Genomic DNA, 17,206 nt, shown 5'->3' on the forward strand with positions numbered 1-17,206 from the left:
ATGCTCTTTTCTTCTAATCTTCATCTACCTCTTCCATTTTCATCATATGCATTTACTAACTCAAGCATTGTCAGAGATGGCGTCGCCTCCTCTCCCCCATCACAGCGCATTACTCTGATGTTTGGTTGTTTTATAGGAATTTCAAATCGACGATTAGGCATAAATGGTCACTGATTGATTTTTTGCATCAGCAATTATTTTACATATCATTATACAACTGTCATACAACTTATGATGAAGTAATTGAATTAAAAAAAAAATTTCTAGTCAATATTGACGGTTCACTTTCTCCTACCTAAAATTAAATATATATATATATATATATATATATATATATAATTAACAACCTTCATTTTTTGAATATTATTTTTTATTTATTTAGTAGTTAGATATAATTAAAATTTCACATAAATTGCAAGTGTTGATTTTTATTAGGCGCCTTGCTCTTGTTGACGTGACGAAAACGTCGGTTGACAAAATGAACCAAAAAACTGATAAAAAAGTGATTTTTTAAAGGATAAAAACCCATAGATTTTTTTATTTATCTTTGAAATAGAAACCGGGGATATTTTTTATTTTCTGAAAAATAAATAAATAAATAAATAAAGTCATCGCATATCAAAAGGAAATGAAAAGTGCCAAACAAAAATTTGTACATTTCAGACACCGAAGCCTTTCAAACCACGGTGCTGCACAACTTCATTGCCAAGTCTCTCGCTCTCTCGCTGTGAAAATGTCAGACGGAGTGTTGACCATCCTGGACGGGAGCCAGCTGAGATCGCTGGACCTGACTCTGCCGGGAGGCGACGTCGCTTTGACAGGCGGCGAGGTCTTGGACCTGGCCGAATCAAGAGCCTCCTCGGCTCTCTTCGGCATCTCATTGCCCGATACTCTAAAGCGCTCCGCTCTCAGACGCATCTACGTCGACGACGTCGTCTCCTTCAGCCGCACCCAACTCGGCCGAGACCAAGTCTCCCAATATCTTTCAGACTACCACTCTGCCATCGCCGATCAACTAAAAGGTACCTCTACCGCTCTACGTGTATACATTTTGAGATAGCATGGCATGTTTGAGTAACATCGGGACACTGAGATTAGTATAAGAAAACTGAGTTTTTTAATATATGTGAGAGAATAGTTGATTGAGCTTGATCCGATGATCGCCTGATCTGAAACGTTTCAGAGTCGGCTTCGGTTGTGCTTGGTTGCTAGGAAATTGTGAGAGGCAGAAAGAAAATCAACATGTTTGAATATCACATAGTCAGAAACCGCGTGAGCTTTTTCTTTTTCTTTTTCTTTTTTTTTTTTTCTTTTTCTTTTTACCTACTGCGATGTTTGGTTGTTGAGAAAATATGGAACAAGGGAAAAGAAAGGATCTGAGTGCGTGGATCTTTCAATCGTGATTATCTATCGATTTTTATACTCATACATCTGTGTTGGTATGTGTGGATGAGTGTGTATGCATGTGTCTATAGCTGAGCTTAAAGGCCAATGGTGTAATCGTGGTCTAATGTAATTTGTTAGGAGTATGGACTCTGGCTGTGTTTGATTGCTGAGAAAATGTAAGAAAGGAAAAAAAAAAATCAACTTTCTCAAATATCATATGATCTAAAACAATATGAATCATTTTGTTCATCAGTGTTTCATGCTGAGAAACAGTGGAATGTAAAAAAAAAAAAAAAGGATAAGGAAAGAAAGAAAAGAGAAATTAATTGTTTGAAACAATTAATCCACATATTTGCATGTTAGTCTGAGTGCATAATATTTTTTCATGTTATGTTATTTCTGAATTGAAAGAGATATGTGCTTATATGTGACTTATTTTGGTCAGATGATCCACTTGTCATAGTGACATTGAATGGAAACATTCTTCGATTGTTTTTGGAGGACGAGGATGATTTTGCGATGATAGCAGAGAATTTGTTCACCGATTTAGATGCAGAAGATAAGGGGAAGATCAGCAAGGGTGAGATACGGAATGCTCTTGTCCACATGGGGGTTGACATGGGTGTTCCTCCTTTCTCAGGTTCGCTTTTATATTTCAGATTGCTTTTTTGTGATTTCGAGGATTATTGTTGAATATATATCATGTTTGGATTCACTGTGTATGGATAGTGGATTTGGTACCAGTAAATCGAGTATGGTTTTTTTGGTTAAAGCTAAATTCACCATATATTCTTCTGATGATTCACTTGTGGATTTGAAATCATTGCATAAAGAGAGATAGAGAAAGAAAGGGAAAAAAGGAATGATGTTAGGGGAAAAATTCAATTAAGAAAAAGAAATCATTATAACAAATGAAATGCACTTCCTGGAATTGTGTAACATCTTCTACTCACTACTGGTAATTGCATTCTCTCCTAAAGGCAATGGCAGAGACAATTGAATCTCATATCAGAATTCCTGTGCCTATTGAATCCCAATATAAAGCTAGAAATCTGCAAATTGGTTTGTGTTTTTTGAGGCATGCTCCAATTTAAAGGACTCAGATGAGTTGAAATTGTTAGAATTTCTTATCCTAAATACCATAGGTGGGATATCATCTTAGAATGCTTATGCTTAGTGAATACCAATATGGAGCCATAAATCTGTAAATTGGTTGGGATGTTCCAATTTAAAGGACTCAAATGAGTTGATTTTGCCATGGAATACAATTAGGTATGTTTGCCTGGAATTGGTAATGACTGTCCAGGCATTATTATGGAGGCAAGATCAAGCCTCTTATTAATGGCTTCCAACTCCAGATGACAATTGGTGGAAAGTTTGACAATAGTACCGAGCGCACATTGAGACTGGCAACAAACTTGATAATCTAGTCTAGACTCTTAAATGTTATTAATTATGAGTTCCATACATGCAAAGATTCTCAATCCAAACTTACAGAGTGTGATTGAACAGAATTCCCTCAGCTAAATGAAATCTTGAGGAAACACGGGGCAGAGGGAGAAGAAGAATTGGGTCAAGCACAATTTGCGCAATTGCTCCAGCCTATTCTTCAAGAATTAGCGGAAGCCTTGGCGGCGAAGCCTGTTGTTTTCACCCAGAATATCAAAGTCATTAATGGTTCTAAGCTGAAAAAGGTAGTTGGTTATCCCTATCTTTTCTTTTAGTTATGTTTTCACTAATTATAACAAATTATCTTTTCCTTTGGTTGGTCTATTGCTATTTTTTGCCAAGAGACTTGTTCCTTCAGTTAAATATACCTAAATGTATTTACTCAAGAACTTCTTCAGTGAAGTCTACTTTCTTTTGGGGAGTTGAGGCATTACCACTCCTTGGGTATACTTTTCAATTCAAGAAACAATGCGGAATTTGTTTCTGGTTAGAAAATATGAGATTGTAATTTGAATGACAAAACTTAACTTTTAATATATAAAAGAAAAGGGGAGGATCTGCTGTCATTCTCGAATAACATATGGAGGTTTGCAGTAATCTTAAGAATCATTTCCTATAGTTCAGATATTTGTGGGAATTCTAGAGATTGGCGTCATATTATTTTAAGGATAATATTGGCTTGTGTTGACTTGTTGACACTATTTGAAAATATTTGGAATCCTGGATCACCATATCTGGTTGGTAGCGCTTTGGAACAGAGGCACTTCAGGGAAGAAACTCTGATAAAGTCCTGGACAAGTTATTTGTTTCAACGTTAAATCAATTAATTTGCTTTGGTCAATTGACTTGCTAAAGAAAATCTAACATATACAATTTTAAGGACAAAAGATTGATAAGTACTTAGAAGGTATACGTTACTGTAAATTTGAAGAAACAATAATCGTGTTAACTTAAATTCAACCTTTTGGCATTGGCAGACAGGTTGTCCATGCCTTTTGACATAGTTTTTGACTATCCTAGTCCTTGATTGGATCAATGGCCGAACTGGATTTCAAAATTTTCCTTGATTGCAACTCAATAATGTTTCTGGTCTTTTTCCAATAAGTTTGGAATTTAGTGACAATTGGTCTTAAGGCTTATCAAGAAATATTTCTTTTATTGATTAGTTGTGATAAACTCTTAATTATTTACAGATTTTGGATGATGAGGAGAAATTAAACCATATTGTAGAGAAGATGTTGGAGGAAAAGCATACTGGAAAGGATGGCCTAGGGAATGTTGAGTTATTGAGGGGCTTCCTTGAAAGAAATTGGAAAGGGTTGGGCTTGCCACCATCAGAAGCCAATGAGGCAGTGGTTCTTCTCTATGATGTAGTCTTTGCTGATGTGAAGAACAACAAAAGTGCTGTGGAGTTAGAGAAGAAGGATGAATTGGGAAAACTCTTGAAGGAGATCCTCCATAAATTTGCTGAGCAGCTTGAAGCTAATCCTGTTTATCATGCTCATGATCATTGAGTTCTGAAACAGGTACACAGTTGTTTGTACATCCACCCCCTTGCAGGCACTTAATCAACAAACACTACATTGCAACATCCCTTCCATATTGGTGGTGTTGAGTTGAGAACATGTTTCATTGTGATTTACTACACATATATGAGGCTTTTGAGTGGCTGCAGGGGTATATATAATATAGCCTTCTATAGGAAAACGAAAACAAGTTTTAAGGAGTAAAAAGGGGGGGCATTGGAAACACTTCCTGTCACTGTGTTGAATTGGCTGATAGTTTTACTCTTTGATATCTTATATAGCCTTGGATACACTTTTACTCTTTGAATTGGATACACTTTTATATAGCCTTCTATAGGAAACGAAAACAAGTTTTTAATACATAAATTAAGGAGAAAAAAGGGGGGGCATTGGATACACTTTCCTGTCACTGTGTTGAATTGGCTGATACTTTTACCCTTTGATATCTTATATTTTCTGGGTCCAAGAAGCAAGATCCATCTCTTACGGAATTGGACAAAATTTTAGATTTAGAAGTGTCCTTTGGTGGATAAAATTTTCATGAGGCTCAAAAAATATTTAGCTAAAAAATAAATTTTTTTTTTTTTCTATTTTAGCTACTTATTTTTTTAAAAGCATATACATTTGACTCAGCATTTTTGTTATTCACTTTCATTATTTTATTTAATTTTTTTTTAAAAAAAAATTTTGCCAACAATCATATTTATTTAAAATTTTGTCATTTTCTAACTGTCATACTTTTTGAAACTTATCTTTTTCTAATAGTCATATTTTTTAAGATTCGTCTTTATTTTTTTCTACGGTCATATTTTTTAGCGGAAGGTGAAATATAGTTATTCTAGTTATTCATGAAGTTCACGACAAAAATAAATAAATAAAAAGAGTTGTCCATTGGTCAAAGGGAAAAAAAGGTAAGGAAGATCCCATTTTTCATAAAGAAAAAGAAAAAAAAAAAACGATACTCAAATTTTTTTTTCAAATTGTTGAATTTGTTTGAGAAGCAATGACGAATTCATTAAAAAAAAAATCCCATACGAAAACCTCAATAGATTAATTAATTTTGTGATGAGAGATGTTCCAAAAGAGTAAAGGGTAATCCTAAGTGCATTATTCTCTTTATGCGTTATTATATATATATATATATATATATATATATATGATACGAGTGCATTACATCATTAAACCCGTGTTTTGAATTTTGAACCCGTGCATTGAGGCTGATTAGGGGCAGTAGATGGAATTTTATATATATATATAAAGATGACACGAGTGCATTACATCATTAAACCCGTGTTTTGAATTTTGAACCCGTGCATTGAGGCTGATTAGGGGCAGTAGATGGAATTTTATATATATATATAAAGATGACACGAGTGCATTACATCATTAAACCCGTGTTTTGAATTTTGAACCCGTGCATTGAGGCTGATTAATAGGGGCAGTGGATGGAATTTTGAATGGGCCTCAGAATGAAACCCGTGTTGGGCGGGGCCCAGGTAGATAGAATTAGAACGAAAAGTCCACTGGAACTCCAACTGGACTTCAGAGCCCAACGTGTCAACTGCCACATCATCCACCAACCTCTTGTCAATGGTGTTGACATGTCGTTGTGAGTTGTGGCTGTGCGACAAAATTTCTCTCTTAACAATGTACAGAATAGCGGGACGGCGTGTAGAATATGGGGTGTGGCCATTTTCTGTTTTATAAGAAAATCCATTTTATTTTATGGAAAATTATTTTAAGATTCAAGAAAAAAATAACTTATAATTTTGTTATTGTAACATTTTCAAAGTTTATAAGAGTAATACACAAAAGGATTTTACGGTGGAAATGTCCCCAAGAACAAAAACAATAATATTTTACTTTTTTTTTTTAATAACGAAGAGAAACCTTGCATCTAGAACTAATCCTTGAATTACGGAACAGGATCTTCTCCAGTTCAAATAAACCGGAGAATTTCTAGTTAGTTACACTTTTTGAGTGAACAAAAATACCCTTCCATTATAACTAGCTGGATAGTTCAAATGAAATGGAGTGGATCCTAATTCCCAAATTACAGTGTGCCAAACTACAAGTCCCTTTTGTGTCCCTCTTGAGTCCCTCCAAGAATGATATGGCTATTAAATTCGCTATTGGGTTTGTGATTGATCATTATTAGATTTTAATCAAATGACGATTTTAATAGTTACATCATTCTTAGGACTTTTAGAATTACTCGTTATCCCCCACCCAAGCATTAGGTCAGTATTCAAACTTCCGCCAATAAAGTGTTGAACATACCTTCTTGTCTTTTCTTTCTTTTTCTTTTTTCTCTTTTTTTAATTGTAAAATGCAAGAAGGATAATTAGAGTGTCTACTTTACTTGGGTATAGCCATAGTAACACCTGTCTGTTGGGTATCGCTCACGAGAGGCTTCGACGATAAAAACCGCAGACATTCTCTTAAAACCGATTGAATCATAGCTTAATACAAATCCTACCAAGGACTCTACCAACACCTTCAAGCCAATAACCCAATACGCTTCTCATTGCGAGATTAAACCTTGGAATCTAATCCCCACTAATACAATCCAAATGCCACTACACCCTATGTGGTTCTTGGTTGTTGATATGATCCCCATAAACATATTATACCATACTTTTTTTTTTTTTTTTTTTGGTCCCCATAAACATATTATACCATAAGCTCCTTCATAGAAAATAATAATAATAAAATAAAATAAAATAAAAAACATACAAAACCCCCCTCACTAGGAGGGGAGAGAATGAGGTAGATCTTTACCACTATAAATAGGGATAGAAAGAGGGAAGAAAAAGGGGGGAATGTAACCTAAGATAACTTTTGTCGCGGCCCAATATGCCACATGATGGGCATAGAAGTTTATACTTTTGTAAACTTTCCTAACCTCCCAAAGAGAGGAGGCCGGGAGAAGGGAGATAGTATCAGAAATTATATGCTCAATATGTCAATCTAAAACATTAGAATGTAAAGTTAAAATTACAATTAAAGAGTCTCATTCTAAAAGTGAATTTTTCTAGCTGCCTAGAGATTGTACCATACTTGATCATTACAATTAGGTAACTTTTCTTTTTCCCATAGAAGGAGATCTAGATTTTAACCACTATTTTTAATTACAATAATCTTTTACCAGGTTGAAGACTGAAAAACAACAACAGTACTACTACTGATAAAAATAATATAAAAAAATCTCGTGTTGTCGTGCAAGGTAGAGTTGTTTTCCTTCCTCTTTTATTTTTCTGAGCAAGGGGGCAGTATAGGACCATAGGTCATAGGTGATGATAGTGTAAAGGAGAAGACCATATTTTGCAAATCCCTAGTTTTGTGTTGGACATCAAAAGGAGATATTCACCAAATCCCCAGTTCAGATTCTTGAGAGGGAAATCACAGATTTCACAAATCCCTAGTTTATGTTGGAGAATCTTTTTGGCACATGTTTCCAACCAAGCCCTGCATTTACCCAATTCGTTTCCATTAAATAACCATTATAATCCCAATCTTGAAGAAGTAATAAATTAACAACAACTTCAAAAATATAAAATAAAAATAAAGAATCCCATCCACTTGCCTATTCGCTAACTGATTGGATCATCATGATCCCTAACAAAGACACCAAGTCCATATACATGTAGATTCCTCAAATCAATACTACATTAACAGCTAGGGTTTTGTTTTTGTTCATTTTATTCTCATATTATTGGGCGTGTTCATAAGGGTTAATAAGTACTGGTACATCAACTCAATAGTATAAGAGTAAAATATAAAAAAAAAAAATGAGTTTATGGAGTTAATTAGTTATAAAACAATGACACATGAAGAAAAAAGGAGGTCAATTGGCCTAATAATTAGCAAATTTTAAGGATTATAAAAGCTGTCACTATCCTCAAAAGGAAGCTAAAAAAAGATGAGAATGAAAAATTCTTAATGTGCAGATTAATCTTGAAAAAAATAAAGTTAAAACAAAAAAAGGAAAAAGGTTGACAAGACATATGCCATTCAAAACGATAATGCTCTCGACAAAATGCACATGGCTATGCTCCACCTTATCACTTTGTTCATGGATCATAGTGATTGCCTCCTCAACCAATCACATAAAATACAATAAAATATTAATTATATATAAAGGTACGAATAATTCATGGAATCTCATCATACACCACATAAAATAAATCCCATTGAAAATTTGTAGGCCGGGTCGGGGGACCAAAAAAAAAAAAAAATACTCATGAGTCATGACAACAAGAAAACGTTGACATTTTTATTATACAAACCATTAAAAAAGAAAAAGAAAAAGAAAAAGAAAAATTAATACACATGAACATGAGCAAGGTCTTATAAACATCTTCTATATTATTTGCTTCTTGTTCCCTAACAAATCTCCATTAATATGTCTCTCATATGCTTCTAAATATTAAAAAAAGAAAAAGAAAAGAGGAAACAAAAAGACATGGTACAACAGACACATCCAAACCCCCCTGCTCGGCCTCTCTCGAGCCGGTCGGAAAGAACAGATCGGAAAAACCCCCCACTTTCAGCTTCTGTTCTTGCATTTCTCCACCGCTCTTGGTGCTGTAAAAATTAAATAAAACTCATATATATTAATTAATTAATGATAAGATTTTAAGGTAATTAATACAAATGTACGTTAATCAAAGTTATAACTAACCAAGTCCAATTGCTTCAGATCCTTTCATTATCCGCAAGCGCTTGCATGAATTAACAAACATCCTGCACAACAAAAGAAACAACACGTACATTTTATTTACTAACATAAACATAAACATGAAATAAATACAAAAGAAGAAGAAGAAGCTAGAACTTACTCCCATGGCACGTCACCAACAAGCATCCAATCTCCATCCTTGTCCTCGTAAGTTGGCACGTACTCGGAACCATTCAAGAGATCTATCAATTTGCTCTCGTTCATGAAATCCTTCATCCCTTGTGATCCACAATTACCTTCACCAACAAGATAACCATTTGTTTTAGCCAAACATTTTAATCTTAAAATGTCATATACCAGACAAGTATTCGCGTTTCATCCACCAAACCCGACATATAAGAAATCCCCGTCACACATACGTGAGTAAATATCGTTTTTATAAACGAGTAGTAATGGAATATTACCAATGGTGAAGGAGCTGAACATTTTGCCTAGGGCATCAGAAAGTTCCTGGTAGCTCTTGTAGAGCCGCAAGTCCACCTTACGTAAATATGGTGCACCATCCATGCTAACCTTAACAAAGGCTGCAGTACTGCCGCTAGCCTTGTCGGCTTCGTCGTTACTGTTCTTCTGGACGTTCACGATGTTCCTTCGGAATGATCGGACGGGTGGCCATCCCACCACTTGTGCCCTGAAACACAAAGTTTACATGCATCCTTAATTACATTATAAGATATTGTAGAGCGTCCATGCATGTATCCCAAACATTAAAAGATCAAATATTAATTCATGATCATGATCATGTTAATATCCTAAAATTTAATTTTTTTTCCTTAATTAATATTTCCTAAAAAATATATATACTATTTTATTTTATTTATTTTTAGTTAGTTAAAAGGATGGGTCAGGTGAGTTAGCTAGCTGTATTGGACTATCTTTCCCAATTCCCATGGTCCTTGCTTCACGTTTGAATTGTTTGGTTGTTGAGAAAAGAAAAAAGATTCCAAATGTTTTGTTCTTTTCCTACATCTTCCCGACAACCAACCAAAGCCTTGAAAAGGCCAATAGGATTACTCACGAGTCTAGGATGTAAACCCCATAAAGTCGTTCACTAATTTAATGACAATAACTAAATATATAATTATTATAATAATAACAACAAAGAAGAAGAGATGATGATGATGACGATGACGATGAAAATAAATTATTTCATTTCTTCAATAAAAATAATTAAAAACCCATATCAAGAATAAGTAGTAAGAAGAAGAAGAAGATCATGATGATGAAAGTCTTTCCTGTCTTCAATAAAAACAAGTTGAAATCCATAAAGAAGAAGAAGAAGAAGAAGAAGAATCAAGGGCTTGTAGTAAAAAAGCAACCAGGAATATAATTAACTTACAAAAAAAGAAAAAGAAAAATCAACATAAATAGAAGAGAAAATTAACAATAGTAGAGATAAAAAAAAAATAAAAAAAAAAATGGAAGAAAATTAAACTTACTTGGCTGGTGGCTTTGCAGGATCATTAGAGGGAGGAACAACACTCTTATTCTTCATCTTCTCATCAACTTCATTCTTTCCAGCAGATTCCTTGGAAGATAGATTGAGCTTCAAATCAACGGTTTCTGAGAACCCTCTCTTCCCACCATTCTTGGCTGCCAGCTCACCATCATTTCCGGCACTTCCACCTGGTAATCCCAGGCGGAGCTCCGTCTCTTCAAAGTTAATCATGCTATACTTGTCACGCTCCACCTCCAAAATGCTGGTCATATTTTTCTACCAAATTCACGTCCAGAAATAAATATTTCTTGTTTTCTTTCTCTCCCTCTCTCTCTCTCTCTCTCTCTCTCTGTATTTTTTCTTTGTTGTGGATTTTTTTCTTTTTTCTTTTTTTTTCTCTTCTCCTGCTATTTGCTAATGTTGCGAGAGAGGGTGCATGTGAAGATGGGGAATATGGAAAGATTTAGAAGAAGGCCAAATTGGGTCTACTGTGTGATAATATATGGTTTATGTGGTAATGTCGTGGTGGGGGGGACTTTTAGACGGTGTAGATTTTGCCACGTGTAGGGTTTTGTTAGTTGGACAGTCCGCTGCCTGTCGGGAGAGTGATGTCATGCATGACGTCATTCTCGGAATGATTGTGGCAAGGCAAGTGGACAGACCCCAGCTGGCTATGTTTGCCTTTTATTTATGCCTGATTAATTACCTTAAAATAGAAAGGGAAAATAAAATTTTTTTTGTTAAAAAAAAAAAACTTTGCTTATAATAGAATTACGGTAAGATATAAACAACTCCTTTGTCGGCCTTTGGTTTTAGTCTTTTTTAATATGACATTTATCTTTGTTTAGCGGTGAAATTAATATCATTATAGAGTAATGGACATTATTATTTACAATTAAAGAGATAATATTTCTCGTAATAAAAATTTAATAAATAAAGCAAATAAATATTATGTACCGTTTGTGGGCTTCATTGCAATTACTTTGATGGGCTCTTCTTTCTTCTTTTGATTAATTTTTAATTATCATTAATTTTATGGAAAAATATAAAATTAGTCCTTACAATTTAGCTAATTTACAATTAGCAAAATGAACTCAAAGGTTTCTTAGGTATGCCAAAAAAAAAAAAAAAAAAACTTAGTCAATATAGTCAAATTTCGTAAACTTATTTAACATATTCTATTAGTGTGACACTAACTTAAATAGAACAAGTTACAAGTATTATAATTCTATTGGCTTTAATATTTCACTCTATTAGAATCTGTTAAGTCACTTAATTAAGAAAATTTAACTGTAGGAATTAAATTGTTTTTTTTTTTTTTTTTGGCATACCTCATGACCTTTGAATTTATTTTGATATTAAAATGAGTTAATTGCAAATCAGGTAAACTAAAAGGACTGATTTTGCATTTTTTCCGATTTTGATACTCACAAAACATAAACTTTAAAGCAACATAATTATCTTTATAGTTTATGTTTTTTGCCTTCTGATTAACTCTAAATTATGATCTCCCACATTGGCAGCTTGGGGACATATTTATCGATGAAGTTCCATCATAAAAAGCATAGCATTTATAGAAGAATAGAATAATACTTTAATGACGTGTCAGCAGATGATCAGGCCCAATCAAATCAAATAATTAAGTTGAGAGATAAGCTTTTGTGGATATTTAGAAAAGGGGACATTATCGTTGCTTCAAGATTATCCATAATTAATCCCCCCCTACTCCCATTGTGTGGTCACAGTCCGAAGCACCTTCACCATCGTGTCGATGGATCCAGCTGTTCCTTCACAAATTTGACAAAGAGATATCGAAAACCAAAAAAAAAGTGCGAGTACATCACCAAAAGAACAACTTTATCGCTTGCACACACGGCCCATAAAAACATTATGGAAAAATCACTATCAAACCTCGTAAAACTTAAGATATGGTTTTTCTTTTAATGACTATGTTTAATTTTAAGGATAGAGAATGAATCTAAACTCACAAGATTCCGCTCCATCCATGAAAATATTTGAGAATTTGAAAATACGTCGAGTTTTGGATCGATAATGCCTGCAGCAAGATAAGAAACAATGAAAGGTCATAGTGAGCTTATCGATAGTGAAAGTCAGTCTGATGTTTAAGTCAAGAATGAGCTTTGAAAAGAAAAGCAAACCGAGAAAGTGAGAGCGTTTGGCAAGAATAAGGCGAGCGTGCATTTTAACGATCCAGTCTCTTTCTTTTTATAGAGTGTTTTTTCGAGCAGAGTTGCTTTAGGGGAGCTAGAGAGGTTTGGGGCTTGACATAATTTTGATTTTGTGGCCCCCACTCACTTAGCTCATGCTTCCGCCATTGATCTCAAGTTGTAACGGAATACCAGTGATACAGGTGGCAAGGGTTAGGATACTACTATATAAGCAACTTCACTTGATACCCTTGCACTTGCTTATTCAAGATAGACTTGACTCGGCCACTCTAATTAATTTAGTTTTGATCGACCTAAATGCCTTCAAGTTTGGTCGACCTGGCACAATTGGCTTATGGCTGGCTAGTGTACGTGTCTTGTTCCTGACGAGTTTGGCTTAAGGTCATATTATAGGTGGATTGGTTTAGTAACTATGGGAGCCCTACTTCATAATGGGTTTATTATATGGTACATCGAGATTCTAAAGTAATGTTATATATCACATTTTTATTCTATTTTTTTAATGTGTTACCACCAATTAAGTCTTTGATTTTTATTTTTTTTTTTTGAGAAAAAAAAAAAAAAAAAAAAAAGAAAGATTGATTCACACTTTCACACCAACAAAGTTGAATAAAAGTCTCATATATAACATTTTCTTAAATATTATCCCTTATTAATTGTACAATGCCTAAAAATAGGGCGAAATCCTTAAAAATGGAATAAATAAAAATAAAAGATTTGTAATTTCAAAAGTTTATAGCGAATAACACTAACTCCCTCATTTTGTAGCTCTACTTATGGGACACTAACATACACTTTTCAAAACGTTCTTTAAAATTTGGTACATTCCAACATAAAAGATTATTACAGATAAAAATTTGATATATATATTGGCCGGCCATTATATAGAACATATGAACAAAAATTCGATAAAAACATAACCATCGTTGTTGTCTATTGGTGTTGTATGTATGAGAATCACGAAAAGCCTACGATTCATTTTCATGATGTTCTTTACCGTTTTGACAAGGTACTTTCATGTATATTTTCAGTGTATTTGAAGTGCGCTTTTTAATAAAAATCTCGTTTAATTACTTACAAAATTAAAAAATATTTTGTTCATCATATATCTAAGAATATTTGTACGTAACTTATGAAAAAGTCTTTCTTACATGGATTGAATAAAAAATTTCAAATAATAACTTGCAACAAATAATTGAATCCAATTTCAATTTGTTAGAATTAGACATTAATTATTGTGATGTAGCAATTGATCAGAATCGATCTATAAACCATATATATATATTAATATATACATGCCATCAAACTACGTACATTAACTCAACTCCATATAAGAAATGTTCATGGCTTAAGATTAACAACAAATTCTATTGAATAATTTTTATTCGTATTTTGACCAAGAAAAAAAGGGTAAGTTGATAATACATTAGTCAATATTTTGCTTTTGTTGGAAAAAAGAAAAGAAGTACTCCCTTAACCATTTGGTAAAGTGATTTCTATAATTGTTATTATTGTTACTGTCATTTTCATTATAGTGATGAATAATGACTAATTAAAATAATTGGATTTAAGAATAAGAATAATTAAAAAAATGTACCATTATTTTTATGCAACCTTGGAGGAGTAGTGGAGCCCCAGGTGGAACTCGCTGAAAAAGTCAACTTTGGAAAGCCATGTGCTGCATTTTATTGGTAGAGAGGTATTGACTGGGACCCAGTTCCCCACCAAGGATACAAAAAAGTTTGCAGGTCAACGGTCAACCAGCTTCCAACGATACCCTAAGAATAAAGAAGAAGAAAAAACTGTCAAAAAGAAAGAAAGAGGAGAAAAATAATTAAAAAACCAAAAAAAACAAAGACGATATATACAATTATCCATGTGCTGTGTTTTAAAGCAATCTGGAGCTATGATGCATGTCTACATGATACATGAAACATGTATGATCACTAAACAAAATGAAATGAATCCTTCAAATTTTCTCTTTTTGGTTGAATAAGGGAAATCAATCTTTCTTTTAATATTGTTGCTGTAAAACCACTTTGAGAAATCGAAGGAATTGTGTTAGTTTATACTTTATATGATACATTTTTAATTATTTTGTCAAATAAATTTATACGGTACAATATGTTAGGAATAATCCTACTCAATTCGCCCATCAAATCTTGTGCTTCAAGGCCAATGACAAGGTCATGGCCCGGATAAGAAGATTCTCGGGATTAGACTTATCTTGGGACCAAGAGTCATCCATTACACACAAGCCCTGAAACAAACACCTCCTAGGATATTCAGGCATCTTTGGAATGAACACCTACCGAGATAATCAAGCACTCTCGTGACAAACACCTCACGTGAACGTTCGTGCATTTATTTACCAAAGATTTCAGGGATCTTTATCCTCTGATCTAATGAAAGCATCATTGTAGTAGGAGTCACGATTCAAGTCCAATTAGAATTCATTGAAGAATCTAAGACAATAGTCATACTCTAAAACTAATTGAAGTAGGACCCCAAGTTTAACTCAAACTCTTAGCATTCCTATATCAAGTTGAAGAAGGAGAACTAGTCAAAGTTTAACTCCACTTCTTAGCCTATAAATAGGCTCATACACCAGGTATTAACCTAAGACTCAAATCTTGTGTATTAAGAGCATGTTTGAGATTGCGTTTGAGAAATTTAACTTTTAAATCGAAAAGTGTTTTTTGGCAAAAGCTTAATTAAAAATGGGTTTTTGCCAAAAGTGGGTTCTGGCTTTTTTAGGCATTTTGGACCATTAAAAGCTCTTTTAATTTTTGTACCAAACAAGTTTTTTCTTTTTTCCTTCGAACGGACTTTTTGAGTGTTAAAAACACTTTTAGGCCTTGCAAACGCAATCCTAAACAGTTCATCAAGCTTACACTTTGCTCCAAGAAACTGACTTAGTCATCGGAGTTTCTCCGGTACATATACCGGCGGATCTTTTGACGCTCTTGCTATTTTGCAGCAATCAAGGAGCATCACAAACACATATTGAAGTCCCCAAGGGGAAACTCAATCCGCAGTAGACCACGCCTCATGAAGCAAAGGTCATTAATTCGAATCTTCCCCCCTTCCCTTGTGTGGACATGTAAAAAAAAAAAAAAAAACCATATTAAAGATCAGTAGTGCCTCGAAGAACGTATAGTTCACATTATACCAAAAATTGTTCTAATAAATGATATATTGTACTATAATTTATCTCATTAAATGACTTGACAATAAATCATAATAATATTGATATTGGATAGAAGTTTATTTGGGTAATGTTACAAGTACCTCTTGTGTCTCACACTTGTGATCGATTATTATTAAATTTTGATCAAATGGTAATTTTAAAAGCCATATCATTTAACACGATAGGGACTTCTAAAATTACTCAATTTATTTAGTACATGAAAAAAAAAAAAAAAAAAAAAAACGCATACACACACATATTGAAGATCAGCAGTGCCTCGAAGAACGTCTAGTTCACGTCATACCAAAAATTGTTCTAATAAATGATATATTGTACGATAATTTATCTCATTAAATGACTTGACAGTAAATCATAATAATATTGATATTGGATAGAAGTTTATTTGAGTAATATTATAAGTATCTCTTGTGTCTCTTTAAGAATGATGTGAAAAATCGTCATTTGACTTGTGACCGATCATTATTAAATTTTGATCAAATGGTAATTTTAAAAGTCATATCATTTAACACGATAGGGACTTCTAAAATTACTCAATTTATTTAGTACATAAAAAAAAATATAAATAAATAAAAAAACACACACATTGAAGATCAGCAGTGCCTTGAAGAACGTGTAGTTCACATCATACCAAAAATTGTTCTAATAAATGATATATTGTACTATAATTTATCTCATTAAATGACTTGACAATAAATCATAATAATATTGATATTGGATAGAAGTTTATTTGAGTAATGCTATAAGTACCTCTTGTGTCTCTAAGAATGATGTGACTCTGAAAATCACCATTTGACTTGTGACCGATTATTATTAAATTTTGATTAAATGATAATTTTAAAAACCACATCATTTAATAAGATAGAAACTTTTAAAATTACTCAATTTATTTAGTACATAAAAAATAAGAAAATATAGATATACTCTGGCATAAACAAAAAGAAAAAGAAGTTCTTACAATTGAGCAAAAAAAAAAAAAAAAAAAGGAGGGAGTGGGGAAGGAATGATGCATGTTCCTTAGCCGATGATGGGAATTTTATGTAATTAAAATTCACTCTTAAAAATCTACTTACAAGAAAAAATGGTCCAAAATCCCCTTTTATTTCGGCTCACTCTACCGGCATTAGCCAAATGGTAGACCTTTTGCTTGTGGCAGCTCTACTCATTTATTAATATTCAATAACTTAATACTATACACATACATTATACCAAGATATTTTAATCCAACTTATAAATCGCCTCCTCTATACTCGACAACAAAACTGCAAC

The 17,206-nt window shown here is 33.3% G+C and overlaps 2 protein-coding genes across 2 annotated transcripts; one reads left to right on the top strand and one right to left on the bottom strand.

Annotated features, from left to right (window-relative positions):
• The first annotated feature begins 633 nt into the window (after window positions 1-633).
• LOC132170959 (uncharacterized) lies at window positions 634-4,664 on the top strand. The gene is made up of 4 exons (XM_059582121.1): window positions 634-1,022; window positions 1,832-2,026; window positions 2,899-3,080; window positions 4,029-4,664. Exons 1-4 carry the CDS (start codon window positions 734-736, stop codon window positions 4,347-4,349), a joined length of 987 nt encoding a protein of 328 aa, XP_059438104.1. The 5' UTR covers window positions 634-733; the 3' UTR covers window positions 4,350-4,664.
• A 3,948-nt stretch (window positions 4,665-8,612) lies between these two features.
• On the bottom strand, window positions 8,613-11,008 carry LOC132171332 (auxin-responsive protein IAA16). Its single transcript, XM_059582623.1, has 5 exons — window positions 10,542-11,008; window positions 9,507-9,733; window positions 9,203-9,338; window positions 9,046-9,107; window positions 8,613-8,948 (listed from the first exon to the last, which is right to left on the bottom strand). The coding sequence occupies exons 1-5, from the start codon at window positions 10,808-10,810 to the stop codon at window positions 8,911-8,913; spliced, it is 732 nt and encodes a 243-aa protein (XP_059438606.1). The 5' UTR covers window positions 10,811-11,008; the 3' UTR covers window positions 8,613-8,910.
• Between the last annotated feature and the right edge of the window lie 6,198 nt (window positions 11,009-17,206).

Source organism: Corylus avellana, chromosome ca2 (assembly GCF_901000735.1).
Source record: "Corylus avellana chromosome ca2, CavTom2PMs-1.0".
Lineage (NCBI taxonomy): Eukaryota > Viridiplantae > Streptophyta > Magnoliopsida > Fagales > Betulaceae > Corylus > Corylus avellana.

Bases quoted from the DNA above. Each gene is read 5' to 3' on its own strand.
- LOC132170959 (XM_059582121.1), top strand. From the start codon at position 734: ATGTCAGACGGAGTGTTGACCATCCTGGACGGGAGCCAGCTGAGATCG. The intron at 1,023-1,831 runs GTACCTCTACCG...TATTTTGGTCAG, and splicing joins CATCGCCGATCAACTAAAAG to ATGATCCACTTGTCATAGTG. The intron at 3,081-4,028 runs GTAGTTGGTTAT...AATTATTTACAG, and splicing joins ATGGTTCTAAGCTGAAAAAG to ATTTTGGATGATGAGGAGAA.
- LOC132171332 (XM_059582623.1), bottom strand. From the start codon at position 10,810: ATGACCAGCATTTTGGAGGTGGAGCGTGACAAGTATAGCATGATTAAC. The intron at 9,734-10,541 runs GTAAGTTTAATT...TTTGTGTTTCAG, and splicing joins CCTGCAAAGCCACCAGCCAA to GGCACAAGTGGTGGGATGGC. The intron at 8,949-9,045 runs GTTAGTTATAAC...TAATTTTTACAG, and splicing joins ATCTGAAGCAATTGGACTTG to CACCAAGAGCGGTGGAGAAA.